Raw genomic sequence first — 25,146 nt, forward strand, 5'->3', positions numbered from 1 at the left:
TGCTGAGCAAGCATCTACTAGGAAGAGGGAGTGAGTAGGGAGAGGTTGAGAGCACATAGTCTTTACAGTCCTACTATTTGGATTCTAATTCTAACACTTGCTATGTGCCCTTGAGCATATAACCTCCAGTGTCCTCACCTCTAAAATAGGAATGGAGATATTACCTAATTCACTCTTCACATTGTGAGATTCAAAGGAGGCGTAAGTGTAAAGCACAATGTCTGGTACAACATCATATTAATACTAATAAAGCCATGCTCTCATGGGTCCAGAAACAAACTCATTGAATATTCTCTCTCTCTTCTCTCTCGCTAAGTGATCCCCTATCATCCCTTTCCTTTGGATTTCCTATCTACAGATAACAGAGTCATAGTATCTAAAATGTTACAATGAGGGACACCTGGATGGCTCAGTCAATTGAGTGTCTGACTTCAGCTCAGGTCATGATCTGAAGGTCCTGGGATCGAGCCTTTCATTGGGCTCCCCACTCAGTGGGGAGTCTGTTTGTTTCTCTCCCTCTGCCCCTCCCCCTGCTGGTGTGTTTTCTCTCTCTCTTTCAAATAAATAAATAAAATCTTCTTAAAAATAAGATAAAATGTTACAATGAAGGGCACCTAGGTGGCTCAGTTGATTGGGCCTCTGACTCTTGATCTCAGCTTAGGTCTTGATCTTGGCTCAGGTCTTTTTTTTTTTTTTTTTGCTCAGGTCTTGATCTCAAGGTCATGAGTTCAAGCCCCACATTGGGCTCCATGCTGGGTGTGGACCCTACTATCAATCAACCAATCCATTAATCAATACAATGAAATAAATCTGTTTTATTCTAGCTGTGAGGTTATGGTCAAGTCAATGCCTCTAGACTTCAGATTTTGATCTATATGTCAGAGGAGATGAGTTCTAAAGTGTTCCAGGTTCTGCTATCTCAGCATTCTGTACTAACTGGATTTTTTTTTCATCCTCTCCAAGAGAGGAGAAGAACTTAAGTAGATGTTGGTGATGATGATGGTAAGGGTAGTGATGATGGCAGCTGATATTTATTGAGTGTGGACTCAAAACCAAGATCTGTGTTAAGCACTCCACATTCATTGTCTCATTTAACCCTTGCAACAGTTCTGTAAAATAGGCACTCTTACTGTTGTCATATGAGGAAACTCAGAGAGGTTGTGGGGAGCTTAAAAAAAGGCCCCCCCCAACCATACCAGGTCTTCATCCCTGGGCCCTGTCAATATTACATTATAAGGAAACAGGGTCTTTGTGGATACGTTATGGATTTTAAGATGTGGAGATTATCCTAATCTATCAATATTAGCCCTAACTGCCGTCATGTGTATCCTTACATAAGGGAGGCAGAGGGAGAATTGACAGCACATATAAATGTGCAGATGGCAGTGTGGCCTTGGAGGAAGAGCCTAGAGGGATGCAACCCCAAGCCTAGGAACACCAGAAACCTTCAGAACCTGGAAGAGGCAAGAAACAATTTTTCCCTTAGGGCTTCTGGGAGGAGCACAGCCTGGTCAACACTTAGATTTTTTCAGCCAGAATGATACCCATTTTGGACTCCTGGCCCCTAGAAATGTGAAAGAATGAATACAAAACTTCTGTTGTTCTACATCATCTGATTTAGTTTTATTTAAAGATTTATTTATTTGTTTTTGAGAGAGAGAGAGAAATCACACATGACAGTTGGGGAAGGGGCAGAGGGAGAGGGAGAGAGAGAATCCCAAGCAGACTTCCTACTCAGCATGGAGCCTGATACAGGGCTTGATCCCAGGACCCTGAGATCATGACCTCAGTCAAAATCAAGAGTGAGCCACTTAACCAACTGGGCCACCCAGGTCCCTCACAAGTCACCCGGCTTATTGCTACAGCAGCCACAAGAGACTCATACCAAGATTAAGTAATTTAGTCAAGGTCACAGTCAATGAGTGGTAGTGTAGTCAGGATTCAAATCCATGAACATCTAGCTCCAAACCGCATGCTCTTCAGCACAGAACTGTATACCCCTTATAACACGTAAAACAAACAGAAATGGACTAAGTATTAACTAAGAAAAAAGAAAAAAGAATTGGAATTCTATCGATAGCAAGGGAGCATTCTAAGTGGTGGATTCAACCAAATTCATCCTTCCTACTGCAAACATCCCAGATTTGGAAGCACTGCTTTATTTTTTTTTTTTAATTTTTTTGGAAGCACTGCTTTAAAAGTTGATTCTCCCACACACTTGACATCAAAATTAGGTCATACCTGCAACACAGCCAAGAATGTGTACACTTCAATGAGAAGATACACTTTGTGAAAAGAGAAAAGATGATATATTTAGTTTATAGCTGAAGAGGTTACTTGGCAGCAATGTGAGGCTCAGTCCACTCAGCAATCTGAGAAGCGAAAGCTGCTTATCTTTTTTAAAAGGTTTGTTTCCTTTTTTTTTTCCCTTTTCAATTGGGACTCTGTCTTCAATTTTCTCAAAAGGAAAGTAAGAACTAAGAACTTGATTTTTATTCCCCTCACTTGCTACCTTCCTGACTATTTGAGTTCCCAGGCAGATCAACTCATGGGAGAGTTGGGATTTGGGGTTTGAATTTAATCCTAACCTACAAATGTGCCCACATTCTTCTCTGCAGGAATGAGACCTTCAGTTCAAACTCTTAACACTCATTAAACCTTCTGGTTTATACTCTGAGCCTGTAATAGTCATCTGTACATGTTTCCCAGTCACCCAACGTTATTCATTTTATCCACTCACCCCCTCTCCTCTGGCCATGTAAAAGGATATGTGCAAAGTTTTAAGATGAGTAGTCATAATAGGTTGGTCGGCAATGCTCTAATTAAATGTTCTCTTCCCAAATGTATGGTCATACAGCAGTAAGCAGGCAGAGAACTGAGGTAGGGACCCCATTGGCTGCCGTCATATTTCTCAATCATCCTAAATAAATCAACTGGAAAAGAAAAAGGTTTTCTCATTACTCATAGACTCAGTAGGTTGTGGTTTGAAAGGACAATAAAGCACAGCCTTCTAAGACAAGGAGCCTCTGAGGAAGCTAAGTATTTAGATCTATAATATTTATATAAACAGCTGACTCTGGTTTTGGCTAGAAATTAACCCTATTTATGTATAATGTGCTTTCTTTATAAGAGCTCTTTTTTTTTATGCTTTAAAAAAATCCATTACATCAGCAATTTCCTTCCAACCATATAATGTTGAGAGGTAACATGCTCATTTTACAAAGAAATTGAAAGGTACAGAAATAGTCTCCAGGGGCACCTGGGTGACTCAGCGGTTGGGTGTCTGCCTTCAGCTCAGGGAGTGATCCCAGGGTCCTGGGATCAAGTCCCACATCGGGTTCCCTGCAGGGAGCCTGCTCCTCCCTCCTCCCTGCAGAGGGAGGGAGGCAGATTAATCTTTGCCTCTCTCTCTGTGTATCTCATGAATGAATAAATAAAATCTGAAAGAAAGAAAGGAAAGAAAGAAAGAAAGAAAGAAAGAAAGAAAGAAAGAAAGAAAGAAAGAAAGAAAGAAAGAGTTTCCAAAGGCTATAAATCCAGCTATGACAACCACCTAACCAACTTTCTCTGTCTCTCCCTCTGTCTCTCTCTCTCTGTCTCTCTGTCTTTCTCTCTCTCTCTCTCTCTCTCTCTCTCTCTCACACACACACACACACACACACACACACACACACACACACACACTGCACCAAAAGAATCCAAGGTGGGATCCCTGGGTGGCGCGGCGGTTTAGCGCCTGCCTTTGGCCCAGGGCGCGATCCTGGAGACCCGGGATCGAATCCCACGTCGGGCTCCCGGTGCATGGAGCCTGCTTCTCCCTCTGCCTGTGTCTCTGCCTCTCTCTCTCTCACTGTGTGCCTATCATAAATTTAAAAAAAAAAAAAAAATCCAAGGTACCAGGATCAGGGATACCTGTTTTGTTTTTTTCTAAATCACAGTCCAGTCTGCCTGTCCACTCTCTACCCCACGATGAGTGGCAATGTGCTTAGCTTTCAAACAAAACAGTATAAATAATTTAAACCTCCATAAAAAGAGATACATGAGACAAAAGGACGAAAGACTTAAAGGGGACTATCTCCTGGAAATCAGCAACAAGCCCGTTCCTCTGTCTGTCCCAGGATCCCGAGGGGTTGGAAATGGCTGAAGCAAAGCTCTCATCCACACTTCTTGATTCTGGGGACACACTACTCCAAAGGGCGGGCGTTACAGCCTCCGCAGGCAGAGGGAAACCGATGAGCCTCAGATCTTCCCTTAGCCGCTGTGTAGTTGCAGGCAAATACTGTAACCCCTCTGAATTTCCATTCTGATCTGGAGAAAGTCCGGGATGACAGTATCCACCACAAGTGTTCCAGGCAATGGGCTGAGGCTGTCGTGTACACCATGCAGCCCAGCCCCAGAGAGGCCAGGGTAGACAAGGATGTAGAGGAGCCTGAGAAGCTAAAAACTGAGACATGCAAGAGGAGAAGAAGGTGGTTGGGCTGGAGGACAGGAGGGGATGGCAGCTTGGAGCAGACCAGGGCGTCGGCCTGGCTGGAGGGGAGGCTGGGGAAGGGTTGTTGTACTCCTTTCTCACCCCAGGGTGTTTCTGCTGGCTGTGCTGGGGGTGCAGGAGCAGCGTGCGGAGGTATGGATGCCTGGCCGTGCAGAAGACCACAGGCTCGTGTTGGAGGACAGCCACATCCCAACTGTCCCCTTCTCCTCCTCCCTTCCCTAAGGACCAGGCGATTACATCCAAGTGAAGAGGCCCCTAGAACAGAACTGCTCACTGAGACACCTGGCTGGTTTAGCAGGAAGAGGATGCGACTCTTAATTTCAGTGTTGTGAGTTCAAGCCCCATGTTGGACTTGGAGGCTACGAAAGAAAGAAAGAAAGTGGGACACCTGGGTGGCTCAGTGGCTAAACGTCTGCCTTTGGCTCAGGGTGTGATCCTGGGGTCCTAGGATTGAGTTCCACATCGGGCTCCCCATGGGGAGCCTGCTTCTCCCTCTGCCTGTGTCTCTGCCTCTTCTCTCTCTCTCTGTGTGTCTCTATGAATAAATAAATAAGTAAAAATTCTTAAAAACAAAAACCAAAGAGGTGGACTAGGGCCAGCTGGGTGGCTCAGGTAGTTAAGCATCCAACGCATGAGCTCAGCTCAGGTCTTGATCTCAGGGCTGTGAGTTCAAGCCCTGCACTGGGCTCCACATTGGGTGTGGAACCTACTTTAAAAAAAAAAATCAAAGACACAGACTATTGTTAATAGGTAAGGAAATTAGCAGTTATTAAAAAAACAAAGAACTGGGACGCCTGGGCTGCTTAGTGGCTAAGTGTGTCTGCCTTTGGCTCAGGGCATGATCCTGGAGTCCCAGGATCAAGTCCCACATCAGGCTCCCTGCATGGAGCCTGCTTCTTCTTCTGCCTGTGTCTCTGCCTCTCTCTTTCTGTGTCTCTCATGAATAAATAAATAAATATTAAGAAAAATAAAATAAAAAACCAAAGAACTAATTGGAAAGGGAAGGTTCAATAGGAAAATGCATACAAAGAAAGAATTAATGAACTAGAAAACCAGACTGAGAAAGTGTCCATCAGAAGACACCAAGAAGGAAGCCATTCTATGGTGTAGAAACAGCACTATAGCTTATAATGCTGAATCACTGCATTATGCAATGTAGTGATCTGAAAATTGGCATCTCCCATGTAGAGAAAAAGTAAGTGGGGAAGCTCCTAAAACCAGAAAAAGATACTATAAGGGAAAAAAACTGTAAACCAATACCCGTTATGACATGAATGGTAGATATAGAGAGATGCAAAAATTCTTTTAAAAATTTTAGCAAATTGGGATCCCTGGGTGGCGCAGCGGTTTGGCGCCTGCCTTTGGCCCAGGGCGTGATCCTGGAGACCCGGGATCGAATCCCACATCAGGCTCCCAGTGCATGGAGCCTGCTTCTCTCTCTCTCTCTCTCTCTCTCTCTCTGTGACTATCATAAATAAATAAAAATTAAAAAAAAATAAATAAATAAAAATAAAAATTTTAGCAAATTGAATCCAACAATTTATAAATAGAATAACATATGATACTCTAGTGGGATTTCTCCCAGGATTGCAAGGTTTGTTTAACTTTCAAAAATTAAAAAAAAAAAACTTTCAAAAATTAATTGGTATTAATTCACTATATTAGCCTAAAATTTAAAAACCATATGCAGAATGTGCATCTATTGATTTGACAAAAATTAAAAATCCAACATCATGTGGACCCTGAAACATTTTCAAGAATGTTCACAGCCAAAAAAAAAAAAACAAAACAAAACAAAAAAAAATAAAAATAAAAAAATAAAATAATAAAATAAAAAAAAGAATGTTCACAGCCATATTCTCAGTAATAGTCCCAAACTGGTAACAATCCAAGTGTCTCTCAACAGTAAAATGGATACAAAATATTTTGGTTTATTTAAAAATGAAGTACTTATAGCAACAAAAGTGAATGAATCACAGGTAATGCAGCAATACTGATTATACTTACTCCTATGATATAATTTCAAAACAAGCCGTATTTAAATATATTACCTCTAAATATGCATATTTTTTATTTTTATTTTTTTAAATATTTAATTTATTTATTCATGAGAGACACAGAGATAGGCAGAGACACAGGCAGAGGGAGAAGCAGGCTCCCTGCAAGGAGCCCAATGGGGGACTCGATCTCAGGACCCCGAGATCATGCCCTGAGCTGCAGGCAGACGCTCAACCACTGAGCCACCCCATATATGTATTTTTTTAAGTTTTTATTTATTTATAGTCTCTACAACATTGGTCTCAAACTCACAACCCCAAGATCAAGAGTTGTACACTCTTCCAACTAAGCCAGGCAAGTGCTCCACCTTTAAATATATTAATATAACATTTAAAACAGGCAAAATTAAACTATGATGTTTAGGAATATATACCCAAGTGACAAAACTATACAAAAAAGTAAGGAAATGGTTACCATAAAATCAGAATAGTTTTACCTATGGATAGGGTTGGGACTGGGGAGCAGCAAATGGACTTCTGGGGTACTGGAAATATTCTGTTTCTTTGCCTGAGTGGTAGTTTCATGAGTATAATATTTATAATAATTAAGTTGTATATTTATGTTTTATGCATTTTCTAAGTAGGTATAATATTTCATAATAAACAGTTGGGGGAACACAAGGAAAATGAAATATATCCTAGGCAAATATCAACCAAAGCAACACCAAAGGAACAATTTTAATATAAAAAACTTCCGGGACACCTGGGTGGCTCAGCGGTTGAGCGTCTGCCTTCAGCTCAGGTCATGATCCTGGGGTTCCAGGATCGAGTCTCACATTGGGCTTCCTGCATGGAGCCTGCTTCTCCCTTGCCTGTGTCTCTGCCTCTCTCTCCCCCTGTGTGTCTCATGAATAAATAAATAAAATCTTTAAAAAAAGAAAAAAGAAAAACTTCCTAGTGGACAGAGAGATGGCAGAAGGAAAGATAATCAAGAAAATATGAGTATATCTCTCTTATAAGCTCCAAAGATATAAAGCAATTAGTAATAAAACTACAGAGAGAAAGAGATAAGTCAACAATTGGAATAGAGATTTTATCACATAGTCTTAGAAATATAGAGATTAAGCAGAAGTCAGACCAAAAAGTAAGCAAAAATAGAGAGGATTCCAATAATACAATTAATATGCTGTACATAATGAATAAAAGCAAATTTTTATACCTCATAAAGAGAAGATATATTGAGAAACAGGGAAGGGTCACAAAACTTAATCATGTGCAAGGTCGCAAGGAAGCCTTGATAGATTCCCAACCATCAACATTGTTTTGATGATTGTTTTCAGAGCATGGAGCAATAAAATAACAAATAAATTTCAAATTGACTTAAATATAAGCATAGATCTGTGTACAGAAGTTTTTAGTTTTTTACTTTTTTTTTTTTTTAAGTAGGCTCCACGCCCAAGCATGGAGCCCAATGTGGGGCTTGAACTCATGACCCTGATATCAAAGAATCGGATGCTTAACTGACTGAGCCACCCAGGTGTCCCTGTATAGAAATTTTAAATACGACTAAATAAAACTTGAAAAATAAAATTGTAAGGGAAATCATAAAAGACATACAGATGAGGGGTGCCTGGGTGGTACAGTTAAGTGCTGGACTCTTGGTTTCCCCTCAGGTTGTGATCTTAGAGTCATGGGATCAAGCCCCATATGCAGCTCCCCATTCAACACAGAGTCTGCTTGAGAGTCTTTCTCCCTCTGCCCCTCCCCTCTGCACTCTCTCTCTGTCTCAAATAAATAAATATATCTTAAAAAGAAAAGACATACAGATGAATCGTGCTTGCTTCGGCAGCACATAGACATACAGATGAATCACAATAAAGCACCACATGCCAAAATTGGTGGAACATAGTTAAAATAGTACTGTAGGGAAATTTATAACTTTAAATACATTTACCAGAAACTAAGACAGAAAACACATGTGTTCAATGCAAGAGGCCAGCAAGATGGACAAAAGTAAAAATAAAGGAGAGAAATGAGAGGGTATACAGAGGCTAAGAACAAAGAATATGATAAATAAAATGAACCAAATCAAAAGTTAGTTTTGGCCAGGATAGCATTACTCCTGGGGACTGGGAGGGGGAATGGTACCTGGAAAGAGCAGGAGGGCTCTGGGGTGCTGGTGATGCTGTGTCTCCATTAGGCGTTGGTTGTATGGTTGTGCCCCTGAAAGGTCATGTGCTTTTCTGTATGTAGATCAGGCTTCAGTGAGAAATACAATCGCTGGTTCTTTGAAGAAAATTAAAACACTAGAGAGACATCTGACAAGAAAAATCAGGAAAAAGAGAAAATGTAAATAAGGACAATTCATAATGAAAAATGGGAAATAGGGGTGCCTAGGTGGCTCAGTTGGTTAAGCGGCTGCCTTTGGCTTCAGCTCAGGTCATGATCTCAGGGTCCTGGGATCGAGACCTATGTTGGGCTCCCTGCTCAGCCTACTTCTCCCTCTCCCTCTGCCCCTCCCCCTGCTCGTGCTCTCTCTCAAAAATAAATAAAATCCTTTTTTAAAAAAATTAAATAAATAAAAAATAAATAAAATGAACCAAGTTAAGCAACTGAATTCTTCTACCCCCAAATTACTCTTTCAGTCTTCCCCATGTGAGTAGATGGCAATTCCGTCTCTCAAATTGTTCAAGCCAAAACTTTTAGACCAAAACTTAACAGCTTTCTCTCTCTCATTCTCCATATCCAGTCAATCGGCAAATCCCTTGTACTCTACCTTCAAATTTCAGAATCTGCACACTTCACCACCTCTGTCACCACTGCTCTGACCTAAGTAAGCTTCCACTGATCTTTCCTGAATTGCAGCAGTTGTCTTCTGGGTGGTCTCCTCATTTCCACGCTTCCACTCCTGTTCACTCTCTCTCAATCTCTTCTCTGCACCAGCCAGAGTTGTAACATCAAAGGATTGTGTCAGGTCATGTCACTCCTCTGCTCACACTTTCCAATAGCAATGGTTCTCACTCAAGATAAAAGCATGGTCTTTACAATGGCCCACCATATGCAGCCATCATATTTCCAACCCCTCTCCTTAAACATACCAGGAGATCACCTGTGGGAACTCCTTCTTCTTCTCTATTTTTTTTTTTAAGAGAGAAAGAAGGGAGGAGTAGAGAGAGAGAGAGAGAGAGAATCTTAAGCAGGCTCTATGTCCAGCACAGGGCCTGACACGGGGGTTAACCTCATGACCCTGAGATCATGATCTGAGCCAAAACTAAAACTTGGACACTTAACAGACTGAGCCACCCAGGCACCCCTTGTGGGAACTTCTGCAATTGCTGTTTCCATGCCTGTGGACCACTCTTCCCACAGATCTTTCCAGGACTCTCGCCATTACTTTCTCCACGTTTATTTTTATTTTTTTTTTAAGATTTTATTTATTTATTCATGAGAGACACAAAAAGAGAGAGAGATGCAGAGACAGGCAGAGGGAGAAGCAGGCTCCACACAAGGAGCCTGATGTGGGACTCGATCCCAGGTCTCCAGGACCAGGCCCTGGGCAGAAGGCAGGGCTAAACTGCTGAGCCACCCAGGCTGCCCTTTCTCCACGTTTAAATGATACTTTTTCGGAGACAGTGTCCCTGACTTCCTCTCATACATTTCTGGTGTATGTAAGAGTGTCTCATACATTTCTGGTAAGAAAATAAGTGGTACAACCCAGTGAAGAGCAATTTGGGAATATCTAGCAAAATTAAAATCATATATACTCTTTTATTTTTATTTTTAAAAGACTTTATTTATTCATGAGAGACACACAGAGAGAGAGAGAGAGAGAGAGGCAGAGACACAGGCAGAGGGAGAAGCAGGCTCCATGCAAGGAGCCTGATGTGGAGCTCGATTCTGGTCTCCAGGAATCACACTCTGAGCTGCAGGCGGCACTAAACCGCTGCGCCACCCAGGCTGCCCCTCTTTTTTTTTTTTTTTTTTTAAGATTTTATTTATTTATTTATTTATTTATTTTTAATTTTTAAGAGTTTATTTATTTATTCATAGACACACACAGAGAGAGAGGCAGAGACACAGGCAGAGGGAGAAGCAGGCTCCGTGCAGGGAGCCTGATGTGGGACTCGATTCCGGGTCTCCAGGATCCCACCCCGGGCTGCAGGCGGCGCCAAACCGCTGCACCACCGAGGCTGCCCAGATTTTATTTATTTATTCATGAGACACACACACACACACACACACACACAGATGCAGAGACACAGGCAGAGGGAGAAGCAGGCACCATGCAGGAAGCCTGATGTGGGACTTGATCCTGAGACTCCAGGATCATGCCCTGGGCGGAGACAGGCGCTAAACCCCTGAGCCACCCAAGGATATATACTCTTTGGTCCTCTAATTCCACTGCTATGAATTTATCTTCATATGTTTGCACATGTGCAAAATAACATATTTATGAGGTCATTCACTGCAGAGCTGTTGGAGGCAGGCTGGATTGCAATCAGCTTATGTGCTATCAATAGATGACTTGGTAATAACAGGATGTAGCTGCCGCTGGAAGAATGGATTTCAAGGTATATCTTCTATGAAAAAAAAAAACCAAGGTGCAGCATAGTGTAGAATTGCCATTCCTGCTGAGAGAGGAAACTGGTAACAGTGCACAAGGCTTATGGGAGGCTGGGGGATGGGTGGGTGGAAAAGAGGAGGCAGTATTTTTCCTCAATATCCCTTGGGTTTTGTTCTCATTTTGAACTATGTGTACGTATTTCCTATTCAAAATATTAAATTAAAAAATTGAAGCCCAGGGCATGTGGTGGCTGAGTCAATTAAGCATCTGCCTGTGGCAAAGGTCGTGATCCCAAGGTCCTGGGATGGAGCCCCACATTGGGCGCCCTGCCCAGCAGAGAGCCTGTTTCTCCCTCTCTCTCTGCTCCTCTCCCTGCCCCTACTTGTGCTCTCTCTCACTTGCTCTCTCTCAAATAAATAAATAAAATCTTAAAAAATATAAAAATAAAAAATTGAAGCCCTACAACCACATCTACAGTTTTGAAACTAGAGAGAGCTGGTCATTACTCTCCACTGTGAATACACTGAATTGTACACTGAGTTAAATTGAAGTGGCTAATTATATGTTATATCAATTTCACCTCAAAAACACATAAATAGAAGTATAAATATAACAACACTAAGATTCAGAATTTCTATTTCTTTTTTTTTTTTTTTTTTTTTTAATTTTTATTTATTTATGATAGTCACAGAGAGAGAGAGAGGCGCAGAGACACAGGCAGAGGGAGAAGCAGGCTCCATGCACCGGGAGCCCGACGTGGGATTCGATCCCGGGTCTCCAGGATCGCGCCCTGGGCCAAAGGCAGGGGCCAAACCGCTGCGCCACCCAGGGATCCCTCAGAATTTCTATTTCAAAAAAGAGATCACAATGAAGCTATCAGAGAGAGAACAGATCGGGAGAAGATATTCCCAACATCTAAAACAGACTAGGGAGTAAGTTCTAGAAAAATACACAAGAATGCCTGCAAAACAGCAGGAAAGGGGGCAGGAAAACAAATAGGTAAGAGCTACCGATTCATAGGAGGGAGAAACTGTGTGGCTGATTACATTTTCTAAGACGGCTGCAACAGAATCTCTCCACATGCTACTCTTGAAATGTGACAATGACATTCCTCCCATTGAGAGCTGGGGTCTCTGTTCCCTCCCCTGGAACCCGGGCAGGCCTGTGTCTGCAGCAGTAGAGATGCTACAGAACTCCCGAGGCCACAGGTTGTAAGGACCAGTTTCCACCTGGTCCTCTTGGAGTGCTGGCTTTTAGAACCTGGTCACCATGCTGTGTGTAGAAGTCAAGGGGCCCCAGAGAGGCTGTGTGTAGGTGTTCCAGCCAAGGCCAGATGGAAGGAGATGTTTCAGGTGACTTCAGCCTCAGCTGGCATGTGACTGCAGCTGTGTGGAGTCCCCAAGCGAGAACTGGCTGCTGAGCTCAGTTCACCCAAGAACCATGACAGATGATAATAAATTAATAGCTACTGTTTTCAGCCATTAAATTTAGGTGATCTGTTTAGCAGTGGGATTTAGGTTCTGGAAGTGGGTGTGGGCGTAACAAAGCTGAAAATATGTGGCATTGGCTTTGGGATTGAATGGTGGACAGAAGACAGGGGTGCCTTGAGGATGCTGTTAGTCAGCCCAAAGCCTTGAAGAAGCTTTAAAGGGACATGAGGAGAAATTATTGGAAGCTGAGGGACACCTAGGGGGCTCAGTCCAGTTTTAGCCTCTGCCTTCGGCTCACGTCATGATCCCAGGGTACTGGAATCGAGTCCCATGTCAGGCTCTCTGCTCAGCGGGGAGTCTGCTTTTCCCTCTGCGCTCCCCCCACCTCATGCTTGCTCTCTCTTTTAAATAAATTATATATATTTTAAGTTATTAGAAGCCGGAGGAAAGAGGCCCCTTGTCCTGTGGTGGTGGACATTTGGGCAACGCTGTCATCTGTGCAAGAGGAAGAGTAAATGTAGAGGAGAGAGGAGATGGGAGATGTACCTTGTGAACTCAATGATCAAGGTGAGGAGATTGTAAGGCAAAATGGTGAAAACTTCACTTGGCTTCTTCTCCTTGCCTCTGGAAGCCATTTCGATCTTTAGAAATCATCTAAATATGAGGCCAAGAACGTGACTCCAAACCCCTTTAAGATCTCAGGAAGATTTAAGGATTTCCCAAGAAATCCAAAATAGAGAAGAGTTTATCTGAAAGAGATTTGGGGTTATAGCTTTTGTCTAATGGAGTAAACCCCAAGATGATTCAGAGAAAACCTACAAAATTCTAATGGAATTGTTGTGAGGAAAGAAAAAGGAGGCAGAGAAAGCACAATGTAGAAAGAGGCTTCTGAACCCAACCTCTTGTTATGAACAGGAAGCAAACTGCAATTTGGTTTTATTATGGAAAAGGGAGCAAAGATTTCAGGACTAAACCTAGAGAGGGTGTAGCTGAGAGTCTTGGTGAACTATCAGAAGGCTGTAGGGTCGATTCGTGAATAAGGAACTGACAACACAAGCCAGGCTGGATTTCAGAATTACTATGGACCAGTGACTCCTGTGTGGTCCCATTTTCCAATATTTGGAGTAGGAGCATCTACAATGATTTTTCTATATCTGTCCCATCATTGTATGGTGTGTGTGTGTGTGTGTGTGTGTGTGTGTGTGTGTGTGTAGAAAACTTGTATCTTTAGCTCACAGACCTTTAAATCGAGGGGAGTGGCACTCCAGGGACTGTACCTGAAGAATCATGCCCGAGGAGATTCATCTGCACCTAGGCTTGTTTTGGATGATGAGACATTGGACTTTAAGCTGCCATAATGGAATGAAATGTGGGAGACTTTGGGTGAAGAGATGGAAGTATTTTGCATATCAGGAGACTATAAATCATTGGCAGAAGGGGAATGCGGCACATCTTATTTTGCAGCATCACCAGGACAATATTTCTCATGTCAGGAGCTGCCCTTCAATGAGATGCTAACACCCTTCCCACTACAAAGTGGCTTCTCCATTCCTTCCCCTTAAATCCAAGTGGGCTTATGACTAAGGTGGAAGTGACGCTTTGTGACTTCAAACCTAGATTGTAAAAGATGAGACAGCTTCTGTCTGGTCCTCTTGGATGCTTGCTCTTGGAGCCTTCAGAACCAAGGGAAATAAAATCACTGTTACTGTGCCACATCACTAAATTTGGGGGTGATCTAGTTATCAATATATTAAGAGATAACTCATTCTGCAAATTGATGGAGCATGTACCCCAGGCCAGGCACTCTTCCAGGTGCTGGGGCTACATGATGGACTAGAATCCTGCCCTCCTGGGGTACACATTCTACTGGGGGAGGTTGTAAATGAATAAATAATACAGGGAGTCAGCTTATGATAAATTCTAGGGAGAAAATGCAGAGAAAGGGAATCGTAAGGGACAGTGAAGGGTGGGTGGGTGCAATTTTAAATAGGGGGGCCAAGGAAAGACTCACAGAGGTGATAGTTGAGGAAAGACCTGAAGCACTAAGGGAGCTGGGTTCCAGGCAGATAGTCCCGGGAAGAGGATTCCCGGCACAGGGAGCAGGTACAAGCACTCTAGCAGTGTGGGAAGCATGCTTGCAGGTTGCGGAGGCCAAGGAGTCCAGGATGGCTTGGTGGTTGCAGGAGGGAAGGCGGTAGGACAGATGTTCAGAGTGATCACGGAGAGGGAGCGTTCTGCTTCTAGGCTTCTGTAAAATCTTTCTTATTCTCAGAGAATTGGAAAGCCATGGAAGGTTTGAGCACAGAAACGATGTAATCATTGTCATGTGCTTTTTTGTTTGTTTGCTTTATGTTTTTAGTACTCTCCACACCCAATGTGGGGCTTGAAGAGTGGCGGGCTCCACTCTCAGCCAGCTAGACACCTCTGATCTGAGGCAAGTTTTAACAAGACCACTCCAGCTGCTGTTGTAAGGAAGGAGAACAAGGAGAGGAACAGGGAGAGCGGGCAAGAGGCTAATGCAAAAAGCCAGGACGCTGCTTAATGACTCAGACCAGTCTTACCAGTGGGCCTGGTGAAAAGTGGCCGATTTCTGGGTACATTCTGCGGGTAGAGCTGAGAAATTTGTGGACAGACTGGATAGAAGAGAGCACAAGAGAGGAATCAAGGATGATGATTCCCGTTTTTGGTCCAAGGATGGAGTTGCCATTTACCACAATGGGGAGATAAAGATGAGTGGGTTGGGGGTGAAACAGAAGAAACTTAATTCGGGCATGTAAACTCTGAGGGCAGCGGGGATGACTAGTGTGTGCAGTGCAGCAGAGAAGCCTGGGCTGGAGATCCAAACTTAGGCTCGACCATGAGTGGCAGGCAAGCAAAGCCCTGAAATCAAAGTTAGTTCACCATTTCCCACAAGGATTGAGCCTGGAGCTGACCCCAAGGCCAAACAAAGCCCCTTCCAGAATGGTATGCTGCTTCTCTGTATGTCCTTGGGCATTCCAAAGCTGGGCCATTCTGGAATGCTGCCATATGGCAGGAGTGTTGGAGGGATCAGACTCTGAAGCCCATGTGGCTTAGAGTCACATGTGTCTCACTACATACACTATCTCCTTCAGACAGTTGTTGAGGATTAAGTGAATTGTTACATGAAAGAGTGGCTTGAACATAGAATATGCTCACAAAATACAAGTTATCTACAACCAAGGTGGTTTCCTTCAGCCCAACGCTAGCAGTTATCAAGGCCAAGCTCCATGTCGCCATGGAGGTTTCTTTCCATTGAAAACTTACCTAGTCAGACCAGGACTATCTATGTTTCCTTCCTACTCCAACCAACACATGGTGAAATCCACTACCTTCTGCACTGAATCCAAAGGTTGCAACACGTGCACAAAATAACGTGCACAGCCATCTTTTCAAAAGACATTTGATCAACTCCCTTTAAAAACCCACACAGTGGGATCCCTGGGTGGCTCAGTGGTTTGGCCCCTGCCTTCAGCCCAGGCGCAATCCTGGAGACCTGGGATCGAGTCCCACATCAGGCTCCCTGCATGGAGCCTGCTTCTTCCTCAGCCTGTGTCTCTGCCTCTCTCTCTCTCTGTCTCTCATGAATAAATAAATAAAATCTTAAAATATAAAAATAAAAAAAATAAAAACCCATACAGGGCAGCCCCGGTGGCTCAGGGGTTTAGCGCCACCTTCAGCCCAGGGCCTGATCCTGGAGACCTGGGATTGAGTCCTGCATCGGGCTCCCTACATGGAGCCTGCTTCTTCCTCAGCCTGTGTCTCTTCCTCTCTCTCTCTCTCTCTGGGTCTCTCACAAATAAATAAAATCTTTAAAAAAAATAAAAATAAAACCCCACACAATAGTCACAAAATGAGTAAGTTATTTTATTTTATTTATTATTTATTTTTAAAAAAGATTTTATTCCCTGAGCCACCCAGGGATCCCCGAGTAAGTTATTTTAATCATCTGTCAAGGATGATTTCTCTTTTGTTCATCTGATGCTCAGACCATCCTTCTTATAGCCAAGACCTACTTTTAACAGATTTTGGAATTTATCTTAATATCCATAATTAACAGATTGAATCAAACACAAGCTTCTATAAAATAGTAACCCCATGACTCAAAAAAAAATAGAAATATGAGGTATCTTGCCCCTAGAAAGTAACAGACAAAAGACATGTCCTACCCAGCAATAGATCCTTGAAACCTCTGAATTCTGAATATTCAAAATGTTGAGTGCATACGAAGGGATATAGCAGCATCCTATCACACTCACGGGGACATGCAGACAGAATCCGTGCCTGTGAAGACTATTTGTAATCTGGTTAGAGAGGAGATAATAATAAATTTCATAAGATGGTTAAACAATTAGGCACAGAAGCCCCAAAACATAATTTCATAGGCATATGCATATGGAAGTTTAGTTAGAAAGTGAACTAAATTAATGGAATTATCTGCATTGTGGGATAATGAGTGACTTAATTACAATGAGCACATTATATTTGGGGGGAGGGATGGGGAAGTGATTTAGTACAATTTTGCTCAAGAGAAGTAGTACATATGGTGGTTGGGGGCATGGGCTTTGCAGCCTGGACACGTTGTTCTTCCACTGACCAGGCATCCTTGGGCGAGTGATCTAACCTCTCACTTCACAACCTGAGTCTTTAAAATAAACTAAGATAATTGTATTTATTTTGTAAAGATTTATTTATTTATTTGAGAGAGTAAGCATGTGCATGGGAGGAGGGAAAGGGGCAGAGGGAGAGGGAAAGAGAATCCTCAAGCAGACTCCTAGCTGAATGCGAAGCCCAACGCGGGGCTCCATCCCAGGACCCTGAGATCATGACCTGAGCTGGAATCGGGCTTCAGCTGCTCAAGCCACTGAACTCCCCAGGCGGCTGGAGACAGGCAACAAATTGAGAAGAGCAGAGACCCAACATGACAAAGCTCAACCCCCTCACACAGGCGAACAGTGAAATGAGAACCAAATTGAGCACCGAGACTGATACAAATGTGAAAGTTTTATTTTAAAAATAGCAACTCTTAATTGGCTGCAGACAAGAGGATTTACCACATGCAAACTCATTTGGCTCTTGTTCTTCACCCACCCCTTTGTTTTCCACAAAAAGAAGAGACTCGAAGATTCCTTCTGAATGTGTATCACCATTTATTGTAGTTTGCATTAGGAATCGAACAGAGGACATTGTCTGTGGGGGAGGGGGGAGAGAAAAGGAAAAGAAAAAGTATGTTCTCGTAGCTTAATTTCTTCAAAACACTTTATGGTTTCAGATCCTTTTTTACCCCAAAGGAAATTCAAGAATTCAAGTATGTGAAGTCGGGAGCAGTAATACAAAAAGTCTATGCTTCTGTGTGTGTGTGGGTGTGTTTGTCTGTGTGTGTGTTTACAAGCAGACACACGTCCACGTTTCCTGCGCCCCGTTTTTGCTTTGGTAAGGCCAAGCCCCAAAGGACACGTTATACACAGCCTGCCTCAAACTCGCGGACTCCAGAGTTGAGAAATTTTTCCCTCCTAGGGTAACTGTAATGGTTTTCAATTGGCCCCATCCCCCCTTACCCCCCTCCCCCCAAAAAACCATAAGTCATGTCAATCCTGATATATTTGAACACTTCCTTTGCTGCAGCTGTTCCTCAGATTCCTAATAGAGGCCTTATTACAAGGATCAGAGTAACAGGTTCTCTTCATTTTGTTTAGAATAAAAAAACTTTAAAGGGACATTTCAAAAGAAAAAAAATAAAAACTGAAATTCAAATTCTGAAAATATCTTGCCTTTTTTATTAATCATGTCATCTAACACCAATTAAAAAAACAAATATGTGAATATGATATAAAAATACGATCCCAGGATTAACACTTTGTTGCAGGCACAGTTATCTCACAGAGTATATGTTTGGAGGGCCAGGGGGAAGGAGTTTATTTTTTGTTTTTGCTTCTCTTAAAAAAATCCACAGCAGTGCAAGTAGGGTCAGGAAGGGAGTGGGGAAGGATTCTTTAGCAGCAAAATGTCCAAGGTTCTCTAATCACAATCAAATCAACGGATACTGGATTTAGGGGAGAAAAAAAGATGAACGGGATGCTGCCCAGACCCATTTGTCATCAATCACTAAAAGACTTCCGTTGCAAAAGCCCCAAATGGCGACACGTGAAGGACGAGCTTTATTACACAAGCAATCGTAAAGTGTGTCTTTCAAGCTTTTGATCATGTTTATCACTTAAATATATGTACAGGAATTGGGCTCCTCTTCTCATTCACGTCCTTTCGGATCTCCACCGTCTGGTCACTCTCAGGGGGCTCTCAGGGTCTTCTGCGGTGCTGGGCCTCCAACATTTGAACAGCGTCTCTACCAGAGACGCCCCTTCTGGTTGCCTGGCTGGCCTTGGCTGTGTCGAGCAGAGGGTGGGCACGGGGGACGGTTTAATGATCACTATTTTGTTTCTCTCTCATCCAGGCGTGAATCTGTTCTTTCAGTTCTGGCACTGGGAAAAGGAAAGGAGAAGATTAATGCTCTGGACGGGAAGATCTCTTCCTGGGAGATGCAGCTTGCAGTTCAGTACAAACGGAAAAAAAAAGGCCATTCACTCCCTCGCTGACATGAAGACCAAAGAAGAAGCGGGACACAAGGACTAGACTCCCACAGTGAATAAGAGCAAAACATGTTTTGTGTCTTTTCTGTTAAGTGCTGTAAACTATGCAGCTTCTGGATTTGATAAACCTCCCCCATCTGATGACTCTCTGACACTGACTTGGGTGCCACGGCAGGGCCCCCCACCCCCATACCTGGTTCCAGCATGTTCTCTGTCAGCATCTGTCGATTGAAGGGGTCAGTGGGGGAGTTCAGCAAGTGCCGCAGGATGATGGAGCGGTCCATGATGGTGCCAGAGGGCAGCCGCACAGGGTCAGTCATCAGGGTGTCCATCAGTGGGTCTACAGAGACAAAGCAAAGCAAACTCATCACCGTGCTGAAGACCAAACAAAGCCCTTCCTGTCAGTGAAAGGTCTGTCCACAATGAGATAAAGACTCACAAGGGGCCTTTGGTGGAGGGAGGTTCCCTAATTAGCCACAGCTGGGAGGATAGAACAGAGAAAGGACCAGGGTCAGCAGGAAAGACAGTCCACAGGAGTCCTTTATCTGAGGGCTTCCCGGATTCTTCTTTGGAAATGCAAATCCCCTCCTCCAAAGGGAAGGCTGACTTTGGCATTCTCAGGGTTGTTACCCGGTTTGAAATCAAGATAAGGACTTTTTTCCCCTTTTAATTTATAACAGGAACTAAAAGTAGGCAAATGTCATTTCAGACAATGTGTCTCAAGGAGTAAGTCCAGCACACCACACAAAAAGTTAAAAGCACAGAATACTGTGTTTTCACATTTCATGTCTCAAGGTAACTAAAACCAAAGCATTTGGCATGAAAGAGCGGTCCGCTTGCCTCTGAACTCGTCGGGGGCGTCGCTGTAGTCGATTTCTGCGCGTGCGTTCTTGGCCACTATCTCCTCCACCTTCTCAGCGAGGAGTTTAAACTTCTCGATAGCTATTGTGGATTTGATCCCTGCCTTCCGCATCTTCGAGATCACTTCTTCAAACAACTCTTTGCTGTAGGATCTCTGCGATGAGGAAAGACAATGTGAGGCATCGATATATTTTAAGTGGAAGAAAGCAAGCTGCAGAATATGCCTGAAGTAGGATCCATCTTTCTAAAAAAGCCCTAAAATGATAATGTGTATATAAATACTTCTACATGACTATAAACATATACAGACGGGAATAATACATACCAAATTACACAAGGTCATTAACGGAGGAGGATTTCAGGATTGATGCAAATGAGGGGAATTTTTTTTATATTTTATTTTTTAAAGCTTTTATTTATTTATTCATTATAAGAGACAGAGAGAACGAGAGGCAGAGACACAGGCAGAGGGAGAAGCAGGCTCCATGCAGGGAGCCCGATGTGGGACTCGATCCAGGGACTCCAGGATCACGCCCTGGGCTGAAGGTGGCGCTAAACCTCTGAGCCATCCGGGCTGCCCAATGAGGGGAATTTTTAAGTTGTGGAATTATTTTTGCAGCAAATGTGCATTTCTTTTAAAATTTAATTAATGTACTTATTTGAAAGAGAGACAGCAAGCATGTGTAAGCAGGTGGAGGGGCAGAAGGGGAGAGGGAGAGAATCTCAAGCAGATTCCCCACTGAGCACAGAGCCTGATGTGGGTCTTGATCCCACAACCACAAGATCATGACCTGAGCTGAAATCGAGTCAGATACTTAGCTGATTAAGCCCTTTAGGCTTCCCTAAAATTTAAATTTTGGGGGAGGGAGGTTAAAGATTTTATTTATTTGACAGAGAGTACATGGAGGGGGGAAGGGCGGAGGGAGAGGGAGAAGCAGGTTCCCCGCTGAGCAGGGAGCCTGACACCCCTGAAACCCGAGGATCATGATTTGAGCCAGAGGCAGCCACTTAACCAAATGAGCCACGCAGGCACCTCCTAAAATTTAAATATTAAATGAAAAATGAAAATCGAGTTTGTTTGAGGCCCTGAAAGGCATTGTGCCCTGCAGCAAATGTCAGTTCTTTTCCCTAAAGGTCAACGTGGTGAAAACAACCCAACTTGGTTCATAATCAAAAGGAGCTTCATCTTGTTCATGGTTGATCTTTCTTCCAGAGCTCTTAGCTCAACACTATGAAATGTCAGGTGCTCTGCTGACAGGAGCACGAGGGATGGTGGAGAGGACAAGTGCCCACCGGACCCAGATGAACTTGTACTTGAAATCTGGCTCCACCCACTGGGTGGTCTTAGGCAAACCCCCAACTCCCAGTTTCCTCAGGCACAAAATGGGGGTGCTAACACCCATCTCACAGGTGCCTAATTCATATACATCACTGCCATTTCAAAATATCACAGAATAGCCTAATTTGCATTTGTGGCAAGAACAGTGGCCACTTGTCGATTCAGTGACAGTGATGCCAACAGAGGAGGAGACTGATCAAGCCTGAAACTCAGAATGATGGTGGCCCTATAACCCGAGTGGCGTTATCCATCCAAGGACTCAGACAAACATCTCTGTGATGAACTCATGTCAATACCTGTATTCTCTTAGAGCATGGAGCTGAGATTCCTCAACTTTTCCTCTTTACTTCTTTAACTTCAGTTTCTAAGCAAGTACACACACTTTCTCTCTTTGCATACACCCACGCGAAAAGAGCGGGAAGAGAAAGCATAGGCTTGGCCTGGCAGAAATCCTAAATGCCATCTTGTACAATCCTGAAAAGTTTAGAGAGCCCCCAGTATAGTTTTCTGAAACTAAATTACTACACACTGATTTAGCAAATACTTTGACATCAACTTCTTATGAGCCAGGAAGCCATGGTCTTCGTCCCTTTGGAGAGGGTCACAGGGGATAAGTGGCCAAAAAATTATAGTAAGATGTTGGAAGGGCAACATTCAAATATTGTTCATAAGGACTTATTGCAGGTTGGGTGTTGCTGTACATGACTGAGGCGATTTCACCATGAACTTCTCTTTGTAACAAGAAGCCACTGCTACCATCGTGAAGTGTCACCCACCCTATTTCTCAAATGATGATGAGTTTTTCACCAACTGACTTGTGCTTACTTATAAGTCAACTTCTCAGAGCAGTGCGGCAGCGACTACCAGAAACCAAAGGCAACCCGTGATAAGGGGACACGGCATCCTGCCTCATGGAGCAATGGCATCAATGTACGGAGCAAAGGCTCCTTTTTTTTTTTTTTTAAGCATTTTTTTAAAAAAAATTATTTATTCAGAGAGAGAGAGAGAGACTGAGAGGCAGAGACACAGGCAGAGGGAGAAGCGGGCTCCATGCAGGGAGCCTGACGCGGGACTCGATCCTGGGTCTCCAGGATCAGACCCCGGGCTGCAGGCGGCGCTAAACCACTGCGCCACCGGGAGTGCCCGCAAAGGCTCCTTCTGAGCTGCTGCTCTGAGTCAGAGACACAACAAAGATGCTGTTCTTGTCCTCAAGGGTCTTACAGAGTCATTAGAAAGTTAAACATGGAGGGGCATCTGGGTGGCTCAGTGGTTGAGTGTCTGCCTTCAGCACCGGTCATGATCCTGGGATTCTGGGATCGAGTCCTGTATGGGGCTCCCTGCAGGGAGCCTGCTTCTCCCTCTGCCTATTCTCTGCCTCTCTGAATCTTTCATGAATAAATAAAATCTTAAAAAAAACCAAAAACAAACATAGAGATATCTACAAATCATACATCTTATATCCAGAATAAAGAACTCTTACAACTCAACAACAAAATACAATCCATTTTAAAAAATGGCAAAGGACTTAAATAGCCATTTCTTTTTTTTTTAATTTATGATAGACAGAGAGAGAAAGGCAGAGACACAGGCAGAGGGAGAAGCAGGTCCATGCTGGAAGCCCGACGTGGGACTCGATCCCGGGACTCCAGGATCACACCCTGGGCCAAAGGTAGGTGCTAAACCGCTGAGCCACCCAGGGATCCCCCTTGAATAGCCATTTCTCTGAAGAAGATATACAGATGTCTGAGAAGCACATGAAAAGATGTACAATGGGATCGCTGCGTGGCTGAGCGGTTTAGCACCTGCCTTTGGCCCAGGGTGTGATCCTGGAGTCCCAGGATTGATTCCCGCATTGGGCTCCCTGCCTTGAGCCTGCTTCTCCCTCTGCCTGTGTCTCTGCCTTTCTCTCTGTGTCTCCCATGAATAAATAAATAAAATCTTAAAAAAAAAAAAAAAAAAAGAGGGGATCCTTGGGTGGCTCAGCGGTTTAGCGCCTGCCTTTGGCCCGGGGCGTGATCCTGGGGTCCCGGGATCGAGTCCCGCATCGGGCTCCCGGCATGGAGCCTGCTTCTGCCTCTGCCTGTGTCTCTGCCTCTCTTTCTCTCTCTGTGTCTATCATGAATAAATAAATAAAATCCTTTAAAAAAAAAAAAGATGTACAACACTATTTGCCATTATGAAAATGTAAATCAGAAGCACAGTGAAGTACCACTTCACTCCCACTAGGGTAGTGATTAAAAAAATGAAAAAAAAAAAAGTGTTCTTGAGGAGGTGAAGAAGTTTTAATTAGAACACTTATACAAAAAAAAAAAAAAAAAAAAGAACACTTATACACTGGTGGTGGGACCATAAAATGGCATGGCCACCATGGAATATAGTGTGGCAGGTCCTCAAAAAGTTAAACACAGAATTACCATAAGATTCAGCAATTCTACTCCTGAGTACCCCAAAGAATTAAAAACAGGTATTCAAACACTTGGTCACAAATGTTCACAGCAGCACAATTTATAATGGCCAAAAGGTATAAACAACTCAAATGTCCACCAGTGGATGAATGGATGAACAAATCATGGTCTATCCACATAATGAGATATTCAGACATAAAAAAAGAAATGGAGTACTGTACATGGATGAACCTCAAAAACATTATGCTAAATGAGAGAGGCCAGACACAAAATGTAACATATAGATTATTCCATTTACGCAAAATATCCAGAATAGGCAAATAGGTAAATCCAAAATTAGATAAGATGAAGACAGAGAGTAGATCAGGGGCTGCCCAGGGTGAAGGTGGGATGGACATTGCCTGTTTAATGAATATGGCATCTTCTCCAGATGGCGATGTTTGGGTAAGATGTTGGAACTAGAGAGAGGTGGAGATTGTGCAACACCATGAATGTACTAAATGCCACCAAATTGCATGCTTTAAAATGGTTAATCTTATGTGAATTTCACCTTAATTAAAACAAAACAAAACAAAAAGAAATGATGGATGGGAAAAGTGTGACTTCAGATGGGCTCTTAATTCTTTATTTTCATTTCATTTTATTTTTTTAAAGATTTTATTTTAGAGAGCGAGCACTCGAGTGTGAGCAGGGGGAGAGGCAGAGAGGGAGGGAGAGAATCTTAAGCAGACTCCACACCAAATGTGGAGCATGATGTGGGGCTCCATGTCATGACCGGGAGATCACAACTTGAGCCGAAATCAAGAGTTGGACACTCAACCAACTGAGCCACCCAGGGACCCCTTTATTCTTTATTTTTGAACAGACCACGGTGCTAATGGACAGCACTCCAGGAACATGAGGGCTGGAACATGTATGGAACTGGAGTCTGTCCGTGGGAGCTAGTCCCATGTGGCCATCAACGCAGAGCAGTGTCCCCCTAACCTCCCTGGCCTGGTCTCCCTCAGCTCCAGGGGAACAGTTCTCCACTCCTCCAGTCTGTGAACAAAAAGCTCAGTGGCTCTTTGTGCTGGTCCTCTTGTCACCTCTTCTGGACACTTCTCGTTAGCCCTCTTTTGGCTGTCAGGGAGAGAAGCTTCTGAGTGTCTTTTCTTGCATGGCTGCCATTTTGTTCTTTCTTGGTCTTCTCAGAAATACCAGACCAGACTAAGACCATTGCTCCCAAAGGAGAAAACAAAATTCCCCTACTGTTCCTCTGGAGCTTTCTAGACTTCCACTTTTCCTTCCCTAGCCCCTAAAACCCTCTTTTGGGATGATCATCAGAGCCCTAATCAGCTTACAACCACTATTAATAGAAAATGCCCAACAATCAGAACAAACATCACACTAGAAAAAAAGCAAAAATCCACTTAGAATGTTTTTCTGTCCATGGTGACACTGGCACTTGGGTGTG

General features: G+C 43.4%; 1 protein-coding gene across 4 annotated transcripts in view; it reads right to left on the reverse strand.

Moving 5' to 3' along the window:
* Positions 1 to 17,627: 17,627 nt before the first annotated feature.
* The window catches only part of UBE4B (ubiquitination factor E4B), a 125,190-nt gene continuing 117,671 nt past the window's right edge, over positions 17,628 to 25,146 (reverse strand). For all 4 annotated transcript variants that reach the window (XM_077891262.1, XM_077891261.1, XM_077891264.1 and 1 more), the window contains 3 exons: positions 19,929 to 20,103; positions 19,282 to 19,428; positions 17,628 to 18,980 (listed from right to left, as the gene is read on the reverse strand). In XM_077891262.1, coding sequence (XP_077747388.1) covers positions 18,919 to 18,980; positions 19,282 to 19,428; positions 19,929 to 20,103 — 384 coding nt within the window. In that variant the 3' untranslated portion in view covers positions 17,628 to 18,918. The remainder of the gene's footprint in view (positions 18,981 to 19,281; positions 19,429 to 19,928; positions 20,104 to 25,146) is intronic.

The sequence above is a fragment of the Canis aureus genome, chromosome 3, assembly GCF_053574225.1.
Source record: "Canis aureus isolate CA01 chromosome 3, VMU_Caureus_v.1.0, whole genome shotgun sequence".
NCBI classification, from domain to species: domain Eukaryota; kingdom Metazoa; phylum Chordata; class Mammalia; order Carnivora; family Canidae; genus Canis; species Canis aureus.